Source organism: Zootoca vivipara, chromosome 17, assembly GCF_963506605.1.
Source record: "Zootoca vivipara chromosome 17, rZooViv1.1, whole genome shotgun sequence".
Lineage (NCBI taxonomy): Eukaryota > Metazoa > Chordata > Lepidosauria > Squamata > Lacertidae > Zootoca > Zootoca vivipara.
In genome coordinates this window covers 32721180-32748116 of record NC_083292.1, presented here as the reverse complement: position 1 = coordinate 32748116, position 26937 = coordinate 32721180, and the positions used below count along the sequence as shown (strand labels likewise).

General features: G+C 47.7%; 1 protein-coding gene across 4 annotated transcripts in view; it reads right to left on the bottom strand.

Annotated features, from left to right (window-relative positions):
- ASH1L (ASH1 like histone lysine methyltransferase) overlaps nt 1–26937 on the bottom strand; it is a 75360-nt gene that overhangs the window by 34329 nt on the left and 14094 nt on the right. For 3 of the 4 annotated variants that reach the window (XM_060269477.1, XM_060269479.1, XM_060269478.1), the window contains exons 3-6: nt 14816–19640; nt 5000–5101; nt 1249–1951; nt 178–357 (exon numbers count right to left, since the gene is read on the bottom strand). In XM_060269477.1, the coding sequence (XP_060125460.1) occupies nt 178–357; nt 1249–1951; nt 5000–5101; nt 14816–19640 (5810 nt within the window). The remainder of the gene's footprint in view (nt 1–177; nt 358–1248; nt 1952–4999; nt 5102–14815; nt 19641–26937) is intronic. The other variant, XM_060269480.1, reaches the window with a different exon arrangement.

Below are 26937 nucleotides of genomic sequence, written 5' to 3'. Positions count from 1 at the left end.
GCAACTGAGCAACATGGCCAAGACTTCTAGAGGTCTCTCAGACCAGGGTTACCTGGGAAGGTCTGTAGTGTCATTGCAGGCCTGCATTTTCAATTTTTATGGTTCCAAGTGTCCTAATTCAGGGGGAGGTAATGGACTGACCTAGCAGGCTGTGACATTTCAGTAGGTCCGACTTACTCGGTGGTTTTGTACACATCAGAGTAGAGCCCTGCCTTCTGATATTTCTTCTTTGGGGGGCGCGGAGCTTTCTTCTCACGCTGCACAAGCGAAGTCAGCGGCTGCTCAACATTCTCCAGCTCACGCGGCTTCACTATCGCCTCATCAGTAGGAGGGGACTCTGTTGTTGTCTCAGAAAAGCTGGAAAGGAGTAGGGGAGAGAAACCAGGAAAGGTGAGCAGACCAGCAGCAAGTATGGCAGGAGAAAAATTATGCGGGGAGTATGCATTGTTCAGGGGCAGAGTATGCATTCTGCATGCAGAAGATCTCAGGTTCAGTCTTTGGCATCTCTGGTTCAAATAACCTTGGTTGCCTACCAGAGACCTTGGGAGAGGTGGCTGCCAGTCAGAACAGGTGATACTGTGCTAGATGGGCCAGTCATCATCATCTGTACGCCACTTCTCCACAAAACTGTGCCCAGAGTAGCTCCAACAGCTCAGGCTTCCCCAACCTGGTACCTTCCAGATGTCTTGGACTACAACTCTCATCAGTCCCAGCCAGCAAGGGAATTATAGTCCAGAAACATCTGGAGGACACCTGGTCAGGTAAGGCAGTCATAGCCAAGGCCTTACTTGCCAATGATACCAGGTTCAATATCTGACAGCAGTTGTGGGAAAGACCTTTACCTGACATCTTGGGAGAGCTGCTGCCAGCCAGAGTAGGCAAGACTGGGCCCAAGGACCAATGGTCTGATGCAGCTTTGTGTGTTCAAAGGTCAGCTGCTGCATAATTCCCCTCTTCAGTGGTCATGATGCTGTCTGTTTTATACTGCATGGATCACGAGTACTAAAAACTTTTATGCACACCTACAACAATTCTGTACAGCTCAGATCCTCCATGAAGCTCAGATATGGGAAGCCTTTGGCCTCTTCAGTTGTTGCTGAACTGCAACTTCTATCACCCCTGGACATCAGGCAATGCTTGCTAGGGCTGATGAGAGTTGTAGTTCTGCAAACTCTGCGAGGGCCAAAGGTTCCCCACACCTGGTGCAGCTGAAGCCCAACCAATAGCGTTCACATGTAGAGGGATTACCTTTTATTGCTCTCCTGCTCGTCATCTGGTAGAGGCTTCTGCCTTTTCCTGGCCTGCTCCTCCTCCAGCCACCTCTTCCTCTTCCAGCCTTTCACGTTCACCCCCTGAACCACTGATTCTATGGCATCAGTAACCGTGTCAGGACTGCAGTGGAGCAGGCAGCCTTGGCCCCCACCGTCCAGTTCTTGGCTGACAAAGCGGCTCACCTGGAGGGCGTGGACTGAAACCACTGAGGGCAAGGGGTACTTCCTGGGCCGGCCGGGTCTGCGCTTCACAAAGTTATTGCCAGTCCGTGCCTGCCTCTGCAGCTTCTTGGCTTTGAGGATTTTGTTGACGTGGTCCAGGTTTTTCTTAGTGGCCAAGAGCTTGTCGTAATTGCACATTTTCCTCGCCTGGCACTGCATGGCTTCCACCACGCTCCTCTTGAGGTGATGGGGGGAGTAGCCGCTCAACAACCGGTCTGAAAGGAGCGAGATGCTGTCGCCACCCGCATTGCCCGGAATCAAGAGCCCACTGCTCTTCTCCCTGCTGGGGCTTCGGCTGGGGCTACCTGAGGGCAGAACAGGCGTGTGCGTCATGACGGCCTCAAGGGTCTTGTCCAGGGCACCCTGGCTTTCATGTTGAGCCATGCGCTGCAGTAGATTATCCACAGGATCTTCCACTGCAGTCCCGAGCCTTGTACTTCGTGAAGGAAGAGCAGCCACTGGAGAAGGAGAAGAAACATCAGGAAGCATAAGTAGGTTCAGATTTTTATTTATCCACTTAATTTTAAATACATATATGCCACATAGGTTTGAGGCAGATGAAATACCGTAAGATAACTTAATAGTACAAACACACCCTCCAACTTTAGCAGCAGCAACAGCAGCAGCAGCAAACACAATAATTAAAAGCCTTCCGAAAAAGACAGGCCTTTACTACATGATGATAAGTGGTGGGGCCAGATGGGCTTCTCTGGGGAGGACAGCAATGGAGCCATGGCCGATAACACCCTAACTGCTTAAACGCAGGTAGCAAAAGGATCTAGGGCTTTAGAAAAAACAACCAGCACAGCACCTTGAACTGGGCCCAGAAGCAAGGAACTTAACTAGCCAATGACGATGGAACAACATTGTGCTCCAGCCAACCAGCTGCACTCCAAATTCCAGCAGTTATCAGTGTTGGACCAGTTCAGGTTTCTCGACTCTTCCAGTAGTCTAATCAGGAATTAGAAATGCTTGAATGATAGCAGTGAGGTCTATCTTCTTCAAGAAAGGGTGCAGCTGGTAAGCCAGCCTAAGCTGGTTAAAAGCTTTCTGATTTTTTAGGGTTGTGTATGACCATCCTCACACTGTGCTCCTTTGAGGAGGGTGAAATTATCTGGGATTCCTCGCAAGCTCACCATCTGTTGAGGAAATAGAGGGGCCTAAGCAGCTGCACTAACCGATGCTAATCCAGCTACACAACGTGGCTTTTGGGGAGGGAGGGGGGGAGATGCTGAGTCTTGATAGTCTGCCCTTGAACTGGTGCTCCCGTTTTTTGGAAACCATCCAAGAGGATCCAGGCAACCCCAACCGCATGAGCCTGGTAACAGCTGCAGCGCTAGGCAGGGAAGACCAGGGAGCATTTGATTAACAAAGGAAGTTTTTCGTAAGGCTACGGTGCCTAGGGAGGATTTTACGGTAAGGATGGGCAACATCAGCAGCTTTCATTATCGCATTCTGACCCCTCCCAATCTACATCGCTTCCTCCCCAACCACAATCCAATTCTAACACTGTCTCAACCTAACCTCACTCTCATCTGTCTCGCATGGTGTCAACTGCTTAAAATGCCACCTGCTGCTATCTTTCCAGCTGCGGCCCAGCCTCTCTGTACCAGCCGACAGCTGTAGCCCAGCCACACCGGCAGCACAATGGTACTTTAGGCCACAACATAAGCTTTCCCCAACCCCCTTTGATTATTTCCGTTTGATTAGAGTAAGGATGGGGTGGGGATGAAGATGAGAATCAGGAATAAATAAAAATGAATAAAAAGTAGGAGTCACATTAATCACTTGACGGAACCGAAAGATGACCACATACGGTATGTGGACTGAAATTCATGGAGAATCCCACCTGGGACCCCCTTATCTGTATGACTGGGCACTCTTAGGCCTGTTTTTACAATTTTTTATATAGTGATGTTTTACTCAAATGGTTAAATAGTTTTTATGCCTTTTTATTGCTTTTTGTGCTGCTGTTGCATACTGCTTAAGATATTTTTAAAATAAGCAATTGAGACAGGTTTATAAATATGTACATTTGTAATTTGTTTTTAGTGTACATTTGTAATTTGTTTTTAAATTGTTGTGACTCACTCCGAGCCATTAGGGGTGAAGGGAAGGGGAGAATCATAGACTTGTAGAGTTGGAAGGGTCTGTACGGGTCATCTAGTCCAACTCCCCGTAATGCAGGAAACTTTTGCCCAACATGGGACTTGAACCCACAACCCTGAGCTTAAGAGTCTCATGCTCTACCAACTGAGGGAAGGGTAATCAAATTGTTATTATTTATTATTATTAATAGATAAGACTACTTCCAAGCTTCCTCCTGTGAAGAATGATACAAGCAGAAGGACCTTTTGTTATCTCCATAATGCAATGACCCTAAAAGTGCATTCTTTAAGGCCACTGGCTAGGCAACTTGATTGGGTGGTTGACCCAGGAGCAATATAGGGCACATCCATGGCTGCCCAGCAACCACAAAAGTGACCGTACCCACTTCCTCTTCTCTTCCTATGCAGCATTAACCTTTACTTAGCCCACCTGGCATAAAGACTGCTAAAAAGCGGCACACCTGAAAACCCCTTAAAGCGAAGGTGGTAGCTGGAAGACAAGTAACAACAACCCAACTGGGGCAGGAGTCAGATTAATTGATGAGCTCTGTATTACTCCCCGATGCACTCTGAATAGAAGTTTCATCATGGAGCGGTATCTATTGCCATCTCGCTGTTAACCAGAAGACTGGAGGTTCGAGCCCACCCAGGGATGGCTGTGGGCAGGATTCATGCATTCCAGGGGATTGGACCAGCAGGTCCTTGCGATCCCTTCCAACTCTAAGATTCTGTGATTCTTCAGCACCAAGTTCCAAAAGGAGTCACAAGCCTGACTCCCCACTTATTTTATAATTTCTACCTCACTTTTTACTCATTTGAAGACAACACCCAAGGCAGTCGCACTGCTGACATATTGAAGTTAATACAGTGGCTACTGCGAAATCCGACTCCTGTGCATCTGCTGGGTTTCCAACATTTACTGTTCTGTGGTGGGTTTTTAATTGATGGAAAGCTGATGGCCTCCCATGAGTCAGATTGTGCCCAAAGGCCAGTCCCTAAATCAGGATCCACGACAAGCCCTTCTAGATTATCTAGCAGAATAACAAGCATGGCATAGCATTTTACCGCGGGGATGGGGACTCTATGGCCCTCCAGATGATGCTGGATGCCAACTCCCATCACCTATGACCAGTGGCTATGTTGTCCTATGGGAGTCCAGCCACATCTGGAGGGCCACCAGGTTCCTCACACCTACTTTACACTTCTCTAAGTGCGTTTAATATGAGACGCCAGATTGGCTGGGACATAGGCGTAGGTCAGGGATGGGGAATCTGCGGCCTTCCAGATGATGCCTGACCACTGGGCCATGCTGCTGAGGCTGATGGGAGCTGAAGTCCAACAGCATCTGGAAGCCCATGGGATTGCTATCCTCATTTGAGAAGCAGCAGGTTTATTTGCCTGTAGAAGATGTGCTCTCGGATGAAGACCTCTTCCTGGAGGGGCTGCAGCTCGTGCCCTCCGATGGCCTCTGCAAGGGTTTGTCTTGTGCTGGAAGATTTCCTGGCAAAGGAGAAAAGCGTGTCAAAAAGAAACGGAAGGTTTTTAAGCTGTGTTTACCAATGCCAGAAAAGGATCTAACGGAACCACAAGATCAGCGTTTCCCAAACTTGAGTCTCCAGCTGTTTTTGGACTACAACTCCCATCATCCCCAGTGGTCAGGAATGGTGGTAATTGTAGTTCAAAAACAGCTGGAGATCCAAGTTTGGGAAATGCTGCACTAGAGGAACCCCTGTGGTTTTGTGTTCAGCTGGAATGAAGCCTAGGTAAGCATTCAGCCCTTGCTTTCCTCCTTCTTCTTCCTCACCCACTTTTTAAACTGCAAGCACCTTGGGGCAAAGACCTGGCTCCCCTCCATTTGCATCTTGTGCTATTTCTCTAAAGTCCAAGCACATCAATAATAACAAAGTGGCCTTTGACACTTGAGATATATTCAAGACCCATCCTACTGACTTTAATTTATTTTTAACTGTTTCCAATGCTGTATTTTGTTTTGCTGTAACCCACACTGGATCCTTCTGGGGAACAGCAGTTTAAAAAAATCCGTCTTATAATGGCAACAACAATAGGGAAAAAGAAGAAGAACACAAAATGGAATATAGATCAGACATGTTCAATTTGGACTCTGGTGCTGCAGCTGAGAAAAAGGAAATGTTTCGACCTAAAAGACCACCAGGTGAGAGGCAGCATTTACAAAAACATGTCAGAAGGCTCAAACCACCACTTAAGAGGAGCTCTCCACGGCTGCTTTCTCTCCCCATCACTCCCTTCTGTCCCATCCATCCTTCCACTGAAAGGAACACCTGGCACATCTGGTTTAATGAAACTCGCTTTCTCTGTTTTCCTTTTCCCACTGCTCCACTGACATCCAGAGAAATTGGTTCAACACCCCACCCCAGGCCACGCACAGCATTTTTTATCCCCCACCTCTAAGTGTCTCTTGTACTCTTCCACCTGGAACTTTGGGGGAATGGGGAGGGAAACACACCAGAGTGTATTTAAGTGCCACAACAGCATGTTAGAACTTAGATACACACACATGTTGTTCCTCCTTTCCCCAGCTTATCACAAACAGCAGCCTGAGACTCTTCCTCGAAAAATATGAACTTTCCATTTCTGCATAATAATCCTGATGTCTACATACTTTCCCGCTTTAAGCCCAGATAATACTATTGCGATGCTGATGGTTTCTATTTTCAGCTTTTGTTTCTTCTCCCTCCTTCTAAGTAGCAAAAAGCCAAATAATGCCTAGGCACAGTATCTCCAATACTGTGCGTTATTTGAAATTGTTTTACTAAAATAAAAAGCCTTTATCAAACCTTTGCAAATATACCAAGCAGGACAATATTATGCGCTGAGTGAACAGATCAATGCATTCATGTCCTTAAAGTAAACTGCGGTTGAGCTTGATAAAGAATGGAAGTTGCACATGTTTCCACTCGCTTCCAAGTGTTTGGGTTCTTCCATCCAAATAAATAAAAAACAGAGTTCCTGTTTGAAATCTACAGTAATTTCAAGCATGTTGTAAAGGGAAGAATCCATGGTGGTGTATGCAGAACAAGGATGACCCTCCAAATGGTGCTGGACCCCCACCATCCCTGATGATTGGGCTGTGCTGGCTGAGGCTGATGGGAGTTGTAGTCCAACAACTTCTAGGGGGAGTCAGGTTCCCCAGCCCTGTTATAAATAGGGTGTCTGTGGAGCTGGCAAGGGAGGTTGGACGAACAGACTTTTGAATCCTCCCAGTAAGGATAATTTGTCTTCGGGCTGCGCAGTAACTCTCCTTCAGCACCGTTGCACATCAAGAGTACTGCTGAAGATAAATGGGACAGAAACTTGCTATCACACACACTCCCTGCTTTCATAAGTATCGTTTCTGATGTCTAGACAGGCAAAATAGATCTAGCGAGGGCAGTCACCCCGCCCCCATGTATAAAGCAGGGGGTGGGAGGGACTAAAGGAGTGTGTGCCTGAGGAGAGCTGAACTTTCCCCTCTCACCTTCCTATTTAAATTTATCACAATCATTCTTCATCTAGCCAGGCTGAGGGAGAACACTCCCTGAAGAAAGAGAAAGCTGGGGAGGGGGGTTCAGCTTCTCCTGCAAAAATGAAGAGTCTAGCCCCTGCTTTTCAACAGCCAGCCAGTGTGGTGTAGCGGTTAGAGCATGGGTAGGCAAACTAAGGCCCGGGGGCCAGATCCAGCCCAATCGCCTTCTAAATCTGGCCCATGGACGGTCCGGGAAACAGTGTGTTTTTACATTAGTAGAATGTGTCCTTTTATTTAAAATGCATCTCTGGGTTATTTGTGGGGCATAGGAATTCATTCATTTTCTCTCTCCAAAATATAGTTTGGCCCCCCACAAGGTCTGAGGGACAGTGGACCGCCCCCCTGCTGTAAAAGTTTGCTGGGTTAGAGTGTTTGACTAATACCTAGGAGACTGCGGTTCTATTCCCCATTCGCCCCACAAAGCTCACTGGGTGACCTTGGGCCAGTCACTGTCTCTCAGCCTAACTCAGTTCACAGGGTTGTAGTGAGGTGAAAATGGGGAGAAGGAGAAGGAAAAACCATGTAGGCCACTTTGACCTTCTTGGAGGAAATGTGGGATATAAATGTAATAAATAATAATAACAACACAAAAATATGGTTAGACACCCCCCCCTCACATATAGTTTGACCCTTAGCTTCCCCTCCCCCTTTCATGGCTATGAAAGTCAAATTTCTTCTTCCCAGAAGAGGCTGGCCAATTACGGCAAATAAGCACTGCCCCACCAACTTTAATCTGCTCCCTCCTCCTAAATCTCAGTGTTGCCCATTGTACAACTGAGCAGGGAGGGGAATAGAGACAAAACCAAAGTTAGTTGGCTCTGTCTGTCATTGGCTCTGGCTCCCCCTACTGCAGGATCGCTGCCTTCTGCTCTACCAGTCCCAATCGGCAGCAGACACACCAACATTTGAGCCCCACATTGAGCAAAAGATTCCTGCACTGCAGGGGGGGGGGTTGGACTACATAACCCTCGTGGTCCCTTCTAACTCCACAATTCTATGAAAGTAAAATTAGTTACCCCCTCCTGCTGTGCTGTTTGGTGCTGCTCCTTCGTTAATTCTGTTTCTAGTTCAGTTCTGTCATTTTATCCTATGGCTTTAATATAATTTGTACCTGTTTTATCGTTTTAATTAGGACATTTCTGCAACCTGCCCTTGGACCATTCGTGAAAAGTAGGCTTAACTAAACAAAATAAATGAATAGAACCTCATTGCAGAGGAGACTGTATATCAATTCTTTAAGTAGGGTCATGTTTGCAAACTTGAAGATGATTTTCTCTCCTTTTTTACATTAATTCTGGCTAAGTGAATGATGGTGATGATGATGCAAAGAGCACCATGTGAAATTATGGGTCTCGTCGTATGTTATATAGGCACGCTTGTCAGGAAACAGAGCGCAGCCTTGGCGATCAAGCTTGCAACGGCCTCCACGGGCTGTGTGTGCCGCAGGCCAAATGAGGAAAGTTCCAGAGGTGTTTATCTCGGTGCTACTTAAATGCACAGCCCTCCAGGGCCTTTGCTGCACAACATGCCCGAGATGTGGCAAGAAAAGGTGAACGAGCCAAGCGAAGAGCTGAAAGCTGCTCTCAAATGAAAACAGCTGGTTTCAATTGTGGGAAACGCACTTACTGAAAGCGATACATTTTCATCTGACTCACCAATTAAATGCACTAGCAGAGACGCAATGATTCAGAGATGGCACTCGGCAGGCTTCGGCCTAAAATGTCTGTTTTCCTTCTAATTAAGGCTGTTTCTCATCAAATCCAAGTCAGCTCACTCACGGTAATGGAATTCCTCGGGAAATTCCCAGAACTGCACTAACCAACACAACCTGTTTTCTCCTCCTGCTTTTCAGACTTAACCCATTGAGGGAGGATATCACACTCGGCCTCTAAGAGGGAAGCTAAAATGGGGGCTTTGGGGAGAACTAGGTGCCTAACCTATGGGAAAGGAACATGGGTAAGAAGCCAAATCTGGGGGTATTTGTAGGTGGAAGAAGGATGGCAAGAGTGCCACTAGGCTTCTCAGCAAGGTCTAAAAGCCTGATTTTGGAGCCAAAGTAAAAATTAGCTTACAGAACAAACTTTTTTTAAAAAAAGCACTGTTAAGCACTCTTAAATCCACTGATGTCCATGAGTGTTACTAAAAGGATGACTAAAATTGAATACTACCTGCTTGTTAAAAAAACAAAAACTTCATAGTGACTGTAGCAAACCTGGCAAATTCTAGAGGAGTAATGGTGTTAGTAGTATATTACAGCAAGAACAAAAGCGGAGCCTAGTAGCAGTTAAAAGACTAAAAGATTTATTACAGCATAAACATTTGTGAAGCAGAACCATGAAAGTGTAAGCCTCAATAAATCTGGTAGTCTTTAAGATGCCACAAGACTCTGTTTTGTATAGAAATGTTATCAACACAGTTTGTTGTTGTTGTTGTTGTTGTTTTAAACCACCCAAGAAACTGATTTGTGCCTTTGGTGTTTTTCAACGCAGTAACCAAGCCCACAGAATTGTTTATAACAGGGTTTCCCAAACTTGGGTCTCCAGCTGTTTTTGGACCACAACTTCCATCATCCCTAGGTAGTGGGACCAGTGTTGGGAACTGTAGTCACTCAAGTTTGCTTAACCAGTGAAGTTACCAGACATAGAGAAGAAACCATGAAGAGTTTCATGGCACCTTCATGACTAACAAATTTATTACAGCATAAGCTTTTGCGGTCTACAGTCATCAGGTGAATGAAGTGTCATCCTGAGTTACAGCTACACATGGTGTGTGGGTGGGTTGTTGGGATTTTTTAATTTTATTTTTTGAGAGGGGGAGAATTGTAAACAGTGATGTCAGAGGGGAAAAGAATAGAGAAAAGTAGAAATGGTGGTGATTACATAAGCAACGGTGGTAATTCACAACACAATTGTTGATGACAGGCACATTCTGGCAATGGTAAGCCAATTAACATATATAATGTGCTAATAATCCGTTGTCTTTATTCATTCCACTTGTGAAACCATTACTGTAAACCTCTTGATGTATTGTAATTCAGCAGTTTCAAGTTGCGGTCTGCCTTTGAAATTCCTTTGCTCCATAAAGTCCACTTTAAGGTCACTTGCAAAATGTCCTGGAAGACTCTGGTATGGCTCCCCTTTAACACATACATACACAACCCAAAAAGAAAATTCAATATGGCTAACTTAACCCAATCCCCCCAACCAAACAAATCCTACTACAGCTAACCAAAGACAATTAACCACAGCCTAGGCCACCCCAACCTTTCTCACCACCAAGGAAACATAAGCAAATAGAAAGAGAACCTATCCAAGTGACGCTGACATAAAAATCCCACATATACACTAAGTAAAAGAACACACCCCATGCCCCTCTCTCCTGTTCCCCTCTTTTTTGCCCAACCCTGGGACCCAGGTGGCGCTGTGGTTAAACCACTGAGCCTAGAGCTTGCTGATCAGAAGGTCAGCGGTTCGAATCCCTGTGACGGGGTGAGCTCCCGTTGTTTGGTCCCAGCTCCTGCCAACCTAGCAGTTCGAAAGCACGTCAAAATGCAAGTAGATAAATAGGAACCGCTACAGCGGGAAGGTAAACAGCGTTTCCATGTGCTGCTCTGGTTTGCCAGAAGCGGCTTTGTCATGCTGGCCACATGACCTGGAAGCTATACGCTGGCTCCCTCGGCCAATAATGCGAGATGAGCGCGCAACCCCAGAGTCGGTCACGACTGGACCTAATGGTCAGGGGTCCCTTTACCTATATTGCATATAACACCAATGTCTCACGACAAATGTAAATGATCTGTAGAAAACGCAACCTGAAGAAAGAGACAATGCATGTCATTTTGTGAATGAGGAAAATCTTTAATAATTTTTTTTAAAAAAATGTCCTGAAAGGTTCCTCCACTGACTTCTGAATATTGCCATCTCTGATGTCAGATTTACGCCCATTTACACACAGAGTTACCAGCTGAAAACACTCAAGCGTAGCATTAATACTCTACAGCCCATGCTGGACATTTGACACTTCACTCACAGGCCTTGTGTGGTGGATCTGTATATAATCCCCTATATGCCTGAAGGAGTTTCTCCAGCCCCATCATTCAGCCTGGACGCTCATTGAGAGAAGTGAGTTACAGGAAACCAGGCCGAGGGCCTTCTTAGCAGTCCTGCCTGCCCTGTGGAACGCCCTCCTGTCAGATGTCAAGGAAATAAAGAACTGACTAAGACTTCTGAAGGCTGCCCTGTATTTTAATGTTTTTAATGTTTGATGTTTTACTGTGGTTTTATAATTGTTGGAAGCTCCCAGTCAGAAGGGCAGCATATAAATAGTACAGTAGTAGTAGTAGTAGTAGTAGTAGTTTATAGACAACTCTCCGACTTAAAACAGCTGCTCACCATCAACAACAGACCATGTAACAGATATAGAGGCAGAGAGAACAGCCCCTGTAGGAGACTCATATGACAACTTTGTCCCTATGTCTGCTAAGGCAACATGATTACAGGGCCTAATAATTCCACCCACAACACTGGGGGTTCAGTCACCTGCTCATCTTCCAATGTGCCATCATCTGCCAGCAATGCCCTTCTGCATTCTACCAAGAACAAAGAGAACCAGTCTCTATGCAAAAGAATGGACAAAACTCTGACATCAGAAATGGCACTATTCAAGAGCTGGTGAGGAAACACTGCAACATCCCAGGACATTTTTTAAAATTAAAATATCTTTAAGTATCCAATTTAATAAAGAAGACAAAAACACAAAGATAGGTGTTAAAAAGGGGATGGGAAGAAAAATGCAATACACAGCTCACATTGAGAATCCAATAGTCATCAGTACTTCTCACTAAACTTAAACATGTAAATTGATATAAGCCCTCCAGGTACCAAAAAACAAATTTGGTTTTTAGAAAAATATATGTTCCTGGCGTGCTCTGGTCCATGGGGTCACGAAGAGTCGGACACAACTAAACGACTAAATGTTTAAATGTATTGTGTAATAGACAGTGGCTCTTTATACATCCAAGCTTGACTTACAAGACTCATAACGAGCACAAGGGTTTGCAGCATCCACTTTTGTTGTCCTGCTGTTAATCCCAATACTGTAGAAATATATAGTTTTAAAGTGCCGTACTTGAACATTTGGGAATATAAAAGATTTCACAAGTACAAAATTTATAAACAGCTTCAGAGCAAAAAGAATAAATCGCTGGACAGGCCTGAATCATGTGCCTTTTCAGCATTACACTTCCAGAATCTATCATTATTAAGCAGTGCCTTCATGCAGAAATATAGTGGAGTGCAATGTATCTGAAACATTTTTTGCTGGGTCAGTCTCAATTTCAAATCCAGAGAAACATTCCATATCGATTTTAAAGCAATTTCCTATTGTTTAGGTTGTCCAGCACATCCTAATTCCCTATTCCACAACTCTCTATGCTCCTGAACACCTCCTTTACAAAGGTCTAATAGGCATTTATATACAGGAATTGTGAATTTAGTTTTCTGATAAACTCCAATCATTTCCTCCAACAAAGCAAACCAAATAGACAAAGCAAATAAATAGCTACCAACAGATGCTTTAACTGAAGAGACTGCTATTCAGCACTCACTGGCAAATAATATTTATACTGTACCACAAAAATTGACAAAAATTCTCCATCTGAATGTAACAGCTTATCTAATGTATAAATCCCACATTCGACCCATTTCTTACACACACACTTGACATTCCCAGGACATGATGTAAAGGACCTTAGAGTAGCCACCCTGAAAGAAAAGGACTTTCAAAGGGAGGCTGCAGTATGAAACTGCCGAATTACACCATATAAAAGGGTTCAATGCTATCACATGTGGAATGAATCAAAATAGCACACTGCCTGTGTCGATTGGTTTACCAATGCCAGGATGTCTGTGTCATCAGCGACTGTTTTGCTAATTGCCACTGTTTATTGCACATTCTCATTGCCCCTGTACTTAATTCCCTTCTGATGTCACTGTTTACAATTCCCTCGCCCCATTATGTATGTATGTATGTATGTATGTATGTATGTATGTATACTTGCAACTCAGGATAACACTTCCTGCATCTAGCAGAGCGGACTGTAGACCACAAAGATTTAAATGATTTGTTTAGCCTTTAAGGTGCCCCAAGTGAGTAACACGGCTACCCTTCTAAAAACAGAGCTTGATCTTGAGAAATAGCAACTGGCCATTCAACATTACCAAATAATTATTTCCAATTACTAGGAGATGGAATCACATTTTTATGGTGTCAGGATTATAAAAGATCTGGGAGTCTCCCCAGTTGCCACTGGCTCTCAGGCCTTTTTCTCTTTTGCTAAGAACATATCCTGCTGCCAACACACTAGGAAAGAGGGACATGTAGCATTGGTCCTTACACAAATGACCTGATTTTGGGGGTGGGGTGGGGCCCTGCAGCTCAGAGGCAGAGCTTCTACTTTGCCTTGGTTCAATCTCCGACTTAGGTAGTAGGTAAAGGGGAAATACCTCCCCAATATTTTTTTTCTTATTTATCTATACAAAAACAGTTTTAAACTGCTTAATATAGTTTTTTTAAAAAAATCTAAGCAATCTAAAACAATACCGTTAAAGCATAAATGCAATAAAAGTCTTGGAGAGCAACTACCAATCAGAGTATTAGTGCAGTTGCTTTGCATGCAGAAAGACCAGGGTTCAATCTTTGGCATCTCCAGGTAGGGCTGGGGAAGATTTCCTATCTGAAACCCTGGAAAGCCACTGCCCATTGGTGTGGACAATAGTGGACCAGTAAGTGTGACTCACTGTAAGTCAAGAGCAGGCATAGGCAACCTTGGCTCTCCAGATGTTTTGGAACTACAACTCCCATGATCCCTGACCACTGGCACTGTTAGCTAGGGATCATGGGAGTTGTAGTTCCAAAACATCTGGAGAGCCAAGGATGCCTATGCCTGGTCAAGAGTAATGGGCTAGATCAGGCATCCCCAAACTTCGGCCCTCCAGATGTTTTGGACTTCAATTCCCATCATTCCTGACCACTGGTCCTGTTAGCTAGGGATCATGGGAGTTGTAGGCCAAAACATCTAGAGGGCCGCAGTTTGGGATGCCTGGGCTAGATGAACCAACAAAGACCAAACTCAAAACTGGAGTAGCATCATAGGCAGGGGAAAAGAAAGAAAGAAGATGAAATGATGGCCAGGGGACAGGAGTTGCTGCAATATTTTGTTGCTAAAAATGTGCTCGTGAGTAAAGATCTCTTCCCCCTCCCCCTCCAAAAAAACCACTACTGTACATTAAACTCACAACAAACATGGGGAGTTTCCTCCTCTCTTTTTAGATGGACCAGTGGTCTGATCTGGTATGCAGCAGTTTCTTATGTTCATTTGGCAGAGTGCATGAAGCCTCTGGATCGTCTAGGCTGCTCTGAACCTCGACACACCTGGTCAGCAGGTCAGCCCCCTCCGCTTGATGTACTTTAAGCTCCAGATCTCTGGGAACACAGGATGGAAAACATCCCCACCCCAGGCAGGTCTAAATTTGCATTCAACTGCTCATACCCCCAGAACCTTCTTTTCCCGCCTGCCTGAGATGATGAAGTAGTGGCAGGCTCAGCCTTGCTAACTCCAGGAGCTGTTAAAAGATTGCATTGACACACATACAAGAGTAGAGGTCTCTTACCTGACAAGGTTGGCCCTGCCTTCTCCATAGGGGGCAATGTCTCCTTCCGGAGAGGCCGGCTGAGCGAGGCTTCCTGGGGGCCAAAGAGTCCGGAGCCATCAGACAGTTTTTTGCGCCCGCCGGTGGCGGCAGAGCTGGAGACTCGGCAGCTGCCTATTGCACTGGTAAAAAGGTTTGTGTGCTCGTCGCTGCTGACCGGCTCGGAGCTGGGAGTGAACCTCCCCAGAGGCAGGTTGGGTGGAGTGTCTGAGCAGTCTATTTGCAGCGGCGTCTGTAGCCCCAGAGCCAGGGAGGAGTTGGGCTCTGCCGGCTCCCTCCGGACCCACTGCTCTTCCCTCCCAAGCAGGCCTTTCGAAGGGGACAGGTGTGGGCAGGGCATGTGGCAACGGTGCTTCTCCTTATGCTTGTACCTCTCGCCAACGGCCTCCTTCCCGAACCGGTAGCGCTTCAGGGACTCCAGGACGGTTCGGGAAGGGCCGCTGGGTGCCAAGGTGTCAAGGGAGACCTGCGGCTGCTCTGAGGAAGAGCGGTGCTCGCGGTGCTTGTGGCGGTGGCGGTGCTTGTGCTCCAGCATCCAGCCGTAGGCCATCTCCGGTGGGACGCTGGGGTGGTAGGTGCTCATGGAGAGGAGGGGCGCCCGGCTGGCGGTGAGGAAGGCCTCCTGGCGAAGCAGCTTATGCTTCTTCTTGTGGTACTTGGCGGGGTTGAGGAGCAAGTGGCCGGTGTGCATGTATGACGGAGGCGGCAGCGGGGTGGTGAACGAAGGGGAAGGCGGAGGCGGGTAGAGGGTCGGCGGGTACCGCCCGTAATAGCCTAGGCCGATGGGAGCGGCCGCAAGGGGAGAAGGAGAGTAAGGCATGCCGTAAGAGGGGTAGAACCCAGTGCCAGAGAGGGGGAAGCTGAGGCTGTGCATAAAGGGCATTTCCGCCATGGCCTCGCGCATTTTGGGTGGCCGGCCTCTCTTCTTCTTCAGGTCGGGCTTTCGGATGTAGTGCAAAGGATCCAGAGGGAAGGTGGGGTGGGAGTAGAAGCTGTTGAAGTTGATGCGGAAAATCGTGGGCAGCAAGTCCCGGGGGATGAAATGGTGGCTCCGGTGGGTGATCCGGATTTCGCTCAAGCGGCTGATCAGCTCCTCTAGCTCCGCCAGGAAATCGGGGTCCTGCCTGCCCCGCAGCTGCGGGTACTTCTTCTTCCGCTTCCGCTTCTGCCTCTTCATCTTGTCGTAGGCCAGGTAGTCGTGGCTGCGGCGTTTGCACTTGTGCTTGTGTTTCTCTTTCAGGCTGCTCAGGACCGTTGAGGTCTCAGGGGGGATGAGGGAGATGTGCTCGAAGGAGTGCCGCCGCTTCTTCGGGCCGCAGAACTTCTCTGCCCTGTCGGAAGTGCTGTTGTTGTCGGTCCCAATCCCACTGTCGCTGGGAATCGTCTCGTCGCTGTGGGACTCGCTAATGGGCGATGGAGTGGCTTCCTTCAGCGAGCCGAGTTCGCTCATGTGGGATGGGGAATTGGGGAGAAGAGTCGGCGGGGAGAGCCTCCTCCGGGCCCTCGAGGCCTTCCGCATTGCCAGGGTCTGAACCATGCTTCCCTGCCTGGAGTGGAGGTGCAGATAGGGCACTGAGTTGGGCTCCACAAAGCCCATGTCGCTGCTGACGGGGCTCTGCCCTCCACTCACCCCAGATGACTGAGAACAAATGGGTGAAGGAAGAATCTCAGGGTTATTTGTGGCTGAAGGGAGCAAAGGAGCCACCGCTTGTCCGAGCGCCGTCCCTGTCGCCTGCTGGGCAGACTTTTCAAGAAGAGTCAAGCTGTCAGCATTAGCGGCCAAGATGCCATTCAGGATGGCTTTCGGCTTCCTGCCTCGCCTCTTTCCTATGTAGATTGTTCCTTTCTTGCTGACGTTGATCTGCTGGCCTAGTTTCGAGCCAAACGTGGCAGCGAGGGTCGACACTGTCGTGTGGAGCTTAGATTGCACGTTCCCTTTATTTGGTTCTGTCGCAGTAGACGAGAGGATTTGATTCAAGAGCTTCTTCCGCTTCAGCGTCTTCATCTTGTTGATTTTCCTGATGATGGTTTTCATCAGCTGCCCATTGCTGCGCTTGCTCTCCTTGTGGTCCGGCTCTACCTCAAGGTCAGTCATGTTGCAGGCGCTCGTCTTCCCAGGCTCCTCGGGGCCTCCTAACGGGCTTGCCACTTCAAAGAAATCCTCGCTCTGCCGCTGGTTGCTTTCACAATCCAGCTTGTTGGAACTGTCCGCAGCGACAAAGGGCGCCACGGAGAGGACAGGGGGTTTCATCTTGACCCCCGATCTGATCTGCCTCTTCGGACGGCCCCTCTTCTTCGGAAAAGCTTGCTCTGTGAGGCTCTGCTGAAAAGACGGGATCTCCACCTCCGGATGCAGCACTGGAGGTTCTTGCTCTTCCTTTGACTGCACTGAAAACACTTTAGAGGCAGGGATCTTCAGGGTCCGCTTCGGGGGGCCCTCCAGGTGGGGCATCTCTTTGGATTTCGACCTGGCCCTTTTGGACTTGTACATTTCAGGCAGCAGGTCGTCCGAGATGCACCCAACGGAAGCCTGCATGTGGGGACTGTAAAATTTGCTGGGCTCCTTCTCAACGCTGCTGAGCAGAGAGAGGGATTGTATGCTATTGGACTTGCTGAGCTTTGGCAACTGGCGCTTGACAAACTCGTGCTGGGCAAAGGAAGGCGGGCCTGCGCTTTTGAAGAGCTTGGCCTGATCTAGGCTACTGTTTGACAGCATGCTGCAAGAAATGTTTTTGAAAAGCTCAGACCTCCCCAATTCTAGGCCTTTGGGAGGCCGGCAAGTGCTTCTGGAGACTACCTTAGTCCAGCGCGGCTTCCTTCCTTTCCTTTTCTTCAGAGGTGTTGTTTGTGGGCTGCCGCCACTACTGCTCAGAGTTTCCACCCCCTGGCAGGGTTTACCTGATGCAGCCATGGCACCAATCTTTAGAAAGGGCTTATTGTTGAACAAACTGGAGAAGCTAACCACCGAAGGGGCAACAGTGGCACGGGTGTTTGAGTCAGTTGCCAGGCTGGGCTTCCTGCCTAAGGTGGGGCTCAGTTTGGGGTCATCAGCATGCACAGCTTTGGAACCATTTAATTCCCTGCTGACCCCTTTGCCAGCAGTGTGCGAGCCAGGATTCGGCACCCGGTTCATACTTGAGCGTGTGCTGTCAGAGGCAAACGGGGTCTTGCTAATCTGCTCGGAAATTCCTTCTAAGAGCTCAGGCGTGCTATTTAAATGCAGGGGGTTGGAAGCTAACTGAGCCAAGGTTGCTGTGGGGCTACGCGTTAAAGCAGTGACAGAGGCAGCGGGGGAGGGGGAGGGGAGGCCTCCCTCCCCAACAGCACTGAATGGAGATTTGGCTGTAGATACATCAGAAGCGCCTCCTGAAGTCCTGAATTCGGGGGAAGTGCAATACACGGGCAATTGTTTATCATGCTTGGGTGCTTCAAACGTGCCCCTTTCACTGGACGAGGAGCTGTCCTGCTGACTGCAGGCCCCTTCCTTGCCTCCGCCTGATGCTTCTTTTTGAACCGTTACCTTTTCCGGGATGCTTTCTTTACTCTGCCTTGCAACGTGCTTCTCAAAAGGCTTACTGCCCACACTGTCTTTCAAGAGGCCTGGCGGCAGAGGACTTTCGTGACTTATGACATTCGCGCAACACCGTTTGAAGGGTTCCACGGAAGGGTGAGCAGCATCTGCCTTCAAAGCCCCCGAGTCCTTATTGGCCAGCCCACATAGACTGCTGGCCCCTGCCATTTTCTTCTCAGAGTCCTTAGCAGCCAGGGCCGCTGGAATGCCAACCCCCAGTGGCTTCTTTCCAGACTCTTTAGTAATCAATCCAATTGGGCTGCTAGCCCCCAGAGGCTTCTTTCCAGCATCTTTATTCACCAATCCGCTTGAGGCACCAAGTCCTGGCAGCTTCTTTCCAGAGTCCCTGCTGACCAATCCGATTGGCCCATCTGACCCTGGATGTTTCCTCCCAGCATCCTTATTAAAAAATACAATTGGACCGCCTGGTCCTGGTAGCTTCTTCCCAGGGTCTTTGTTTACCAATCCAGGTGGACTAACAGTCCCCAGCATCTTTTTCCCAGAATCCTTGGTAAGTAATCCAACCGGACTGTTAGTCCCCAGAAGCCTTTTCCCAGAATCCTTGCTGACTAGCCCAACTGGCATGCCAGACAACAGTGGTTTCCTTCCGATTTCCTTGCTGACTAATCCCATTGCGGAGCCGAGGATCGGTAGCTTCTTCCCACAGTCCTTGCTAACTAGCCCAGGCAAGCTGGGGCAAGTCCCTGGTTGCTTTTTGCTCCCAGAGTCCTTGCTGACTAGTCCAACACCACTACTAATCCCCGGTGGCTTCTTTGCAAAGTCCTTGTTACCCAAAGCAACGCCCATAGTGCCGCTTCCAAGCTGTTTCTTTACAAAGTCCTTGCTCGCCGGCACAGTCACAGCCCCAACCACTGGCAGCTTCTTTCCGGAGTCTTTAGCAAATCCAGAAGCAATTCCCATGAAGGGCTTCTTTTGCTTCGTTTTGGAAGACTTTGACGGAGGGCAAGTTGCAATAAGCTGAGCCAGTTTTTCTGTCACCGTTGGTGCTCCATTAATCTGAGCTCTGTCCTTTGAGTCTGGGCCGCGACTACCGGCTGGAGTGGAAAGTGCTGACTTCCCATAATCGGTCACTTCGGAGCGCAGCGGTGAAAGTTTCTTTGAAAGAGGGCTGCTCTCCCTCGGCCTGCCCTCGGCTGCCGAGCTGTCAGTCGCCGCTGTGGCTTCTCCACTCTTCTTGTACAGCTTCGACGGGTCCTATGCATTTAAAGAAAAAGAATGAAAAAAGCTTTAAGCACCCAGGCATCAGCAAGGAAGAATGTATTCCTTGTATCATATTGGTTTGCACTGGCAGGCCTAGGGAAAATATTTCTGAGGTACCAACGCTGTGTGTGCCAGGAGAAGAATCAGATTTTGTTATTTTCCCAACCCCATCTACTGGCAATGCAGACACAGGCCTTTGCTATTTGGTTAATGGGTCATTTCTGTTTTTGAAGTACTGCAGGGCTGGAAACCAGGGGGCCAAGGGAAAGAGGCATTGACGGGGCAAAAATTGTGGGAATGGGGAAAAACGGATCGTACCAACAAAGAAAAGTGGAATTTGGTTTCTACATGCACAAGTTAAACATCTAGTATCTTAAAAAACACAAAAACCCGGGGGATCTAAGTGGTTTCTCACAGGCACTGCTGGGAGAAAGGATTCAAATTCTTAGAAAGCAGCACAGAAATTTGAAGTACCATGACCTGTACAGAACTGAGACAATACTGCAGTTACTATGTGCTACAAAGATTTTAGAACAGGAGTCATCAACTAGAGCTGCCAATCCTAGGGAGGGAAAGGGGGCTAGAGGGAGAAGTTATATTCAGCAGGAGTAGGGATGGCATGGCCCTTCAAAATTTGTTGGACTTCCATCTGCTCCACCCAGCATGCCTGACAGCCAGAGATGATGAGAGAAGCAGTCTATCAACCTTCATAAGGCTATGGCTTCCCCATTCTTGCTCAACAGCATTGGACTCCTTGACTGGGGACTTTGGGGTGGGAGACAGGGGAGTCTTTGCCCACACTAACTGCCAACCAGAGCTTTGAGAAGTTTGGAAAACCAGGTACTTGGGACCTTTCCAATGCTGGATAAAGACTGCATTACTTACCCCACCCACTTTTCACATTTCTCTCACTATTTGAGAACAACCCCATCCCTTATTATTAGGACCATACAATTTATTGACTCAAAGGAATTCTTTCATTCATACATTTCAGTAATTAATATTTCATTCACAGCACCTCGCACTGGGGGATTTCCAGAACACACAGAGAAACAGGCTCTGCTCTGCCAAGGAGCTCGTCGGCTAACTGGAGACATAATTTAGGTATATGCAAGCAAGTGTAAGAGACCAGGAAAGGAAACACGCAGGGCGCATGGTTCTATAGTTAGGCTGGATGTGCTGGTAAAGCAGCAGCAGGTTAATAGCTGCAGGCGTTTGTAGGCAACTAAGAGGGTAAGCAGGCAGGCCAGCAAGCGCTGGCGAAAGGAACAATGGCAATTAAAAGGGACACGGGTTCCTTGCCAGGTCAAAGTAAAAAATGGGAGGCCCAGGAAAGCAAGACTACTTGCTTGTTATTTATTGTACACACCACCGTTCTTTTATGGTTAGGCCTTCTAAGATGGCTCACAACAAATAATAAAACTGGCTAAAAAAAACTAAAGAAAAGCAGATCCAGGAACCAAAGTCAAGAGATGAACCAAATATGAAAATGGTTGTCAGGTTCAGCAAAAAGCTTGGACAAATATTATTGTGTGTGAAATAGGGTTGAATCTATGGGTCCTGGCACTCTACCACACTCCTGATTCTGTTGCATGAATGATCTAAATGGCCCACAGCTTAATAGGTGCTTGCAGTAAGTGGAGCACCGCAAGGTGCTACTTTGGCCCAAGGTGTGGAGACCTGGGCTCAAATCCCACACTGGGCCATAAGAAGGTCAGCTGGTAGCTCTTGGCCAAATCACGTTCCCTGTTAGCTTTGCCTACCTTCTGTAGGACAAACTGGGAAAGCAAAATGTAGGCTGATCCGACACCTTGGGAATGGTGCTAATGTAATAAATAAAGGGCAAGAAGCCACCAACATGAGTCTGACCAAACTGCAGGAGGCAGTGCAAGACAGGCGTGCCTGGCATGCTATGGTCCATGGGGTCACAAAGAGTCAGACACGACTAAACGACTAAACAACAACAACACAGTACGGTAATTATGTTGATGAAACAAGGCTACAGTGGAAGCATCCACTGTTGGATAATTTTAAGCACCTGGCAGGGAGGCTTAGTGTTAACAGGGTGGGGCAAGAACATGAAGGGAGGAAAGTTCTTTCCCGTAAACTAATGTCCAAGAAAGTTGACAAAACTCCCAGTGATGTGGGTTTGCCAGCAAATTCTGAATAGGAAAAATTTCCAGAAAACTTTCCTATGCAAATAAGGGTACTTTGCACTGAAAAATGTTTGCTGCAGAAAAAAATTCTGATGCCCGAATTCAGCATGCTTATTTTACATGCATTTAATAAAGCTAAAAGCTTTGAAATTGCCAAGCCTGCCTTATATTTATTTGCAATCAGCTTCAATTCGTTGTTATGAAATGGAAGATTTTCCACAGAAAAAAACAAAAGCACTTGAAAAACCTCCATGTCACTAATTAAGCCAATAAAACAAACCAGCACAGCTAGGCAGAAGCAGGAATTGGCAGAGCATTCCCTCATGCTCAGGAATTCCATAAAGACTCTCTTGAAAAGCAGCCTTTGCTTGCTACCTAAACACCAACAGAGAGGGGACTGAACAAACTACTCCAGGGAGTTCCACTGCTGAAAAGTCCTGTCCCAGACAACAAGAGACACTCAGCACAGGGCCTCTGGGAGATCAAGGTATTGCATGGGAGCAGGTGGTCCTTAACGTACCCTGAACTCGGACCACTTAGGGGTTTCGAACATCCGTTTTCAACTGGCCTGAAGTAGGTTGCATCAGCAGCATCAAAACCACCTGCTTTGCTTATTCAAGACTTCTAAGAAAAGGCAATAGAAACATTGGCACCTACAGAAAGACATTTAAACGCAGGCCCTGTGTTTCGGTTATTAGCAGTTATAATACTGTTAATAGTTACATTACAAGCAAACCTGAACAAATAATCAGACCACGAAGAGCAGAAAGCATTTAAACCATTTTTTAAAACCCACAAGCAGGTAGGAATTAAAATAAACCAAAGGCGTGAAGGAACAGGTGACCTCTTACCTGCCCATATAAAAATTTAACAATCTACCCTTCAGCTCCTTGAAAGAAAGGTGAGATATAAACACAATAATTAAATAATTAAAACCTCTTAGGCTTATTGCAAATTGGAGCTAACAGCAGGTCCCTGACAAAAGTACGAAAAGGCTGAGGATTGCTAGTGGCCAAAGTTATGACCTGAATAAAAATGGTGATAAAACCTTGCTGAAGCTAAGCAGATCTGCATCTGTTCAGCACCTGGATAGGAGTCTGCCAAGGAGTACCAGGTACTCTGCCCTTGTAGAAGAAAGGTAGGATATAAAACACAAAAAATAATAAATGCTGCCATTCAGAGTGTTCCACAGAACAGAATCTCAATCTTTATATTACTACAGCCCAATATAAGGCAGGCTCCCTCAACCTGGTGTGCCACAAGTTTTTTTTAAGAAGTTCAACTCCTCTCAGCTATTGGGCCATGGTGGCTAAGGCTGATGGGATTTTGGGAGTTTAACAACATCTGGGAGGGGGCAGCAAGTTGAAGAAAGGCTGCTGTAAAGGTAAGCCAGCATTATAATCCTGCTTTGCAGGTGAGGAGTGGAGGCAGAGAGCACAGAAGCTTGCCTAAAGCCACCAGTGAGTCTTGGAGCTGAGGCAGGATGCTGCCCAGGAAGGGGGGGGGGCTCACAGCTGCTGCTCTTAAGCCACCTCAATTAACGTACAACCTTTAGAACATGGAAGGCTTTGATCTCCTCCCAAGCTTGGGCTTCCCTTCTCATCCTGCCAACTGCTTGCCATGAACCCTAACCAGGTTCAGTTGCTACTCGAGGCCCTGCTGCGACAGACAGACAGACAGACAGAGGGTGGATGCCTCTCAATCCTGCTCTGTTGTTTACTTTGAAAGCTGCTGGTGCTGGAGGGATTTTGTAGCAGAGAGAGGAGAGGAGAGGAGTCTGGCACCAAGCCCAGCTTTGCCACGGCAGCTGCAATAGTATGTACATTCTTGCTTGAGCCTTACATTTGCAGAGAGAGAAGGGTTTCTGCTTCCTTTGCGTGCACATATGGAACAGGCAGCTGAGGAGGCAGCCACAATCTGCCCTACGGCACTGGAGTCAAAAGCAAGGGCCCATTCTCATTCCCAAAATAGCCACCAAGGGTGCTTGGGGCTCCCTTACATGGCAAAAGGAACAAGCCTTCAAGCTCCTGCCTCTGCACAGTGTAAATGCACTCAGCGGAGTGCAGCACACTCCCAAGGGAAAAACACTATCCTGACCGGGGCTCCAGAGCTTGTTTGGACAGGTTTCCCCCCCTTTATGCAGTGCTACCCACTGTGTTCTCTCAGCCCCCAGCTTCATTTTTCTTCCAGACTTAAGCTGGGCCACATATTGAATATTTTACTTCCTCTTGGTGTGGTCAGGGAGGGAGGAGAAAGCTCTCCAAGACAACATGGGCAATGCATAGGCCTTGGAAACTATGCCCCACCTATTCCTAATGCCATTAGCCACTCAGCCAAGGACCACATTTAAGGCAGCAAACAGAATCCACTCTGGAACTGGGGCTTTTAGTGGTCTGGCTCCAGTGTCTTGCCTCCTGTGCTATCAGCATTCTGCTTCCATGGAAAGCATAGCTGGCACTTCAGTACTTTGAGGGCAATGTCAAGGCTGCAGTTATCAGCCTGCCTGGGTGCTCAAGTCAAGCTGATCCCTAGGGACAATCCCTGTCCACTAAGCCCTATAAACACAATCCTCATAACTTGCTCCCCAGTACAAGCAACCCATCACTGGTGTTAGGGCAATGCCTGCCTAGGCTCCTGCCTCCCATCAGAGATTGCTACTCTGGAACTCAGTACTTCCTGATCTGCTACCAGAATATGGCCCTTGGAGTGGGCCACATACCTGCTTCAGGCTCACTTGGACTGGCTGGCAGCTACTCTGCCCTACAAAGTCTTGCCAAGACCAGAGAAAACAATCCCACATCACACCTTCACAGCGATCATCTATGTCATGTGGGGGGGGGACCCTTTGCCTCCCCCACTATGTGTTGCATAACTGCAACTTCCATCAGCCCCAACAAGCATGGCCAATGGCCAGGGATGATGTGAGCAGCAGTTCAGCGACATGTGGGACAAAGGCTCCTCACTTCTGTTCTATACAAAACCTTTGTGCTTCATCTGTCTGGCCCCTGCTTCATATCCCTCTGTCCCACCTGCAATACCTTCAGTTATAGTAACTAACTGCAGGTTTGGGGGGGGGGAGTGTTTCCCAAAGAGCAGCTAATGATAGACAAGCCTATCAGTTGTTACCCACAGTAAGGCAATGGAATTCTGCTGAATGCCAGATGCGACAAAGAAGAGGGGTGAGTGTGGTATTGCCCCTGGTGGATGGCCAGCCCTTCCCACCCTCTGTGATGCTGCAGTGGTGATCATTCCATTGGTTGTATGGTGGTCTGCATGCAAAGCTGGGGGGCTGCTTGGCAGCTGTGTGGGTAGCGGTGTAGTGAGCCGCTGCGACACCCGGGGCGGCAAATTGCCATGCACCGGGGGGGGGGGCGACGTTGCTACGTAATGACGCATGCGTACAATGTAGAGGGGGATCACAACCCCCCTGCGACTTCAAAATGGAGCCTAAATGGAGGCTCCAGGCTCCAGGAAGATAGCCCACTGGCGCAGCGCGCCTGCTGCACCAGTGAGCTATCTGCCTGGAGCCTGGATGCTCCGTTTAGGCTCCATTTTGAAGTCACGGGGGTGCGATCCCCTCTACGTTGTACGCATGCGCAGCATCCCGCTGCACATGCGTGCTATGTAGAGGGGGATCATGCTCCCCCCGCAACTTCTAAACAGAGCGTCCAGGCTCCAGGTAGATAGCCCACTGGCGCAGCGCGCCGTGCCAGCTTTTTACCGGGAGGCTGGAGGCGCTCGCCTTGGGAGTCGCTGGGTGGGGTGCCGACTGTAACCCCCCCCATAGTGGAACCCGGAGCGGCCTGCCCCCTACACCCCCTAGCTCCTGTGTGTGGGCCAAGGAGCCCACATACCCTTGGCAGTGGAAGGCAAACTGGCAACCTTTCCTGCTCTGCAGCAGAAAAGGTAGGCAGATTTGGATACTGCTGCTGAAAGGCAGTTGGGGCACCTTCAAACAGTGGTTCCCCAAACTGGAAAACTCCCTTCAACACCAGGGCTTGACAGGTGGCGGAGTGGCAAACAATGGCTTGTGACATAGCCAGCAAAGCCGTGAAATCCCTAAATAGGGGTTATCACCACCTCTGGTTGTTGCTGCCCAGAGGCACCTGGCTGGTCACACACTGGTAAAAAAAAACAGTGCCGGATTAGATGGTGTTTAGGTCTAATCCAGCAAGGCAATTCCCATATTTCTACTAGTTAGAAACCTTCTAACTTCCAACTTGATCTCACTGGGTGGCCCAAAACAAGGACAGCACAGTGTATTGCACGGACTATTGGACTGCTATTGGGGAGAGACAGATTCAGATCCCTACTTGGCCAAGCAGCTCACTGCGTGCCCTTAGCACCTTGGAAGAAGGGCAGGATGAAAACACATTAATATATATATGTTGTTGTTGTTGTTTAGTCGTGTCCGACTCTTCGTGCCCCATGGACCAGAGCACGCCAGGCACTCCTTCTTCCACTGCCTCCCGCAGTTTGGTCAAACTCATGTTAGTAGCTTCTATATATATACATATACATATTCTCATTCTCAGTCCCGAACTATAGGGATTAACAAAACTGACCAGCCTTATAGGTTGCTGTAAAGATTAAGGGAGCATTTGCAATTTACATTTAACACTCTAAAGCAGGCATCCCCAAAATGCAGCCCGCCAGATGTTTTGGCCTACAACTCCCATGATCCCTAGCTAACAGGACCAGTGGACAGGGAAGATGGGGATTGTAGTCCAAAACAACTGGAGGGCCGAAGTTTGGGGATGCCTGCTCTAAAGTGTGAAATATGATCCAATATTCAGCTGCATTCTCTGAGAAAGGAGGCAATCCCTTCCCTTATATGCAAGGAAAAGCTCTACGGAGCGCTATGGAAATAGCATCCAAATGAACTGCAGCCCCCTCTGAGCTTCTAACATACTGGAGTCTATGATTCCAGTTAATCAGTTCTGTTTCCCTGTCCTGATGTAATTTAAATGATGAATACTGCTGCTGCTACTACTAATTTATTATTATTATTATTATTATTATTATTATTATTATTATTATTACTATTGTTGTTGTTGTTGTTGTTATATTATTAAACTGTCAATAGCAGGACTGGAATGAAATCTGCACAGGGCTGTTAGCCAAAGGCTTTCTGG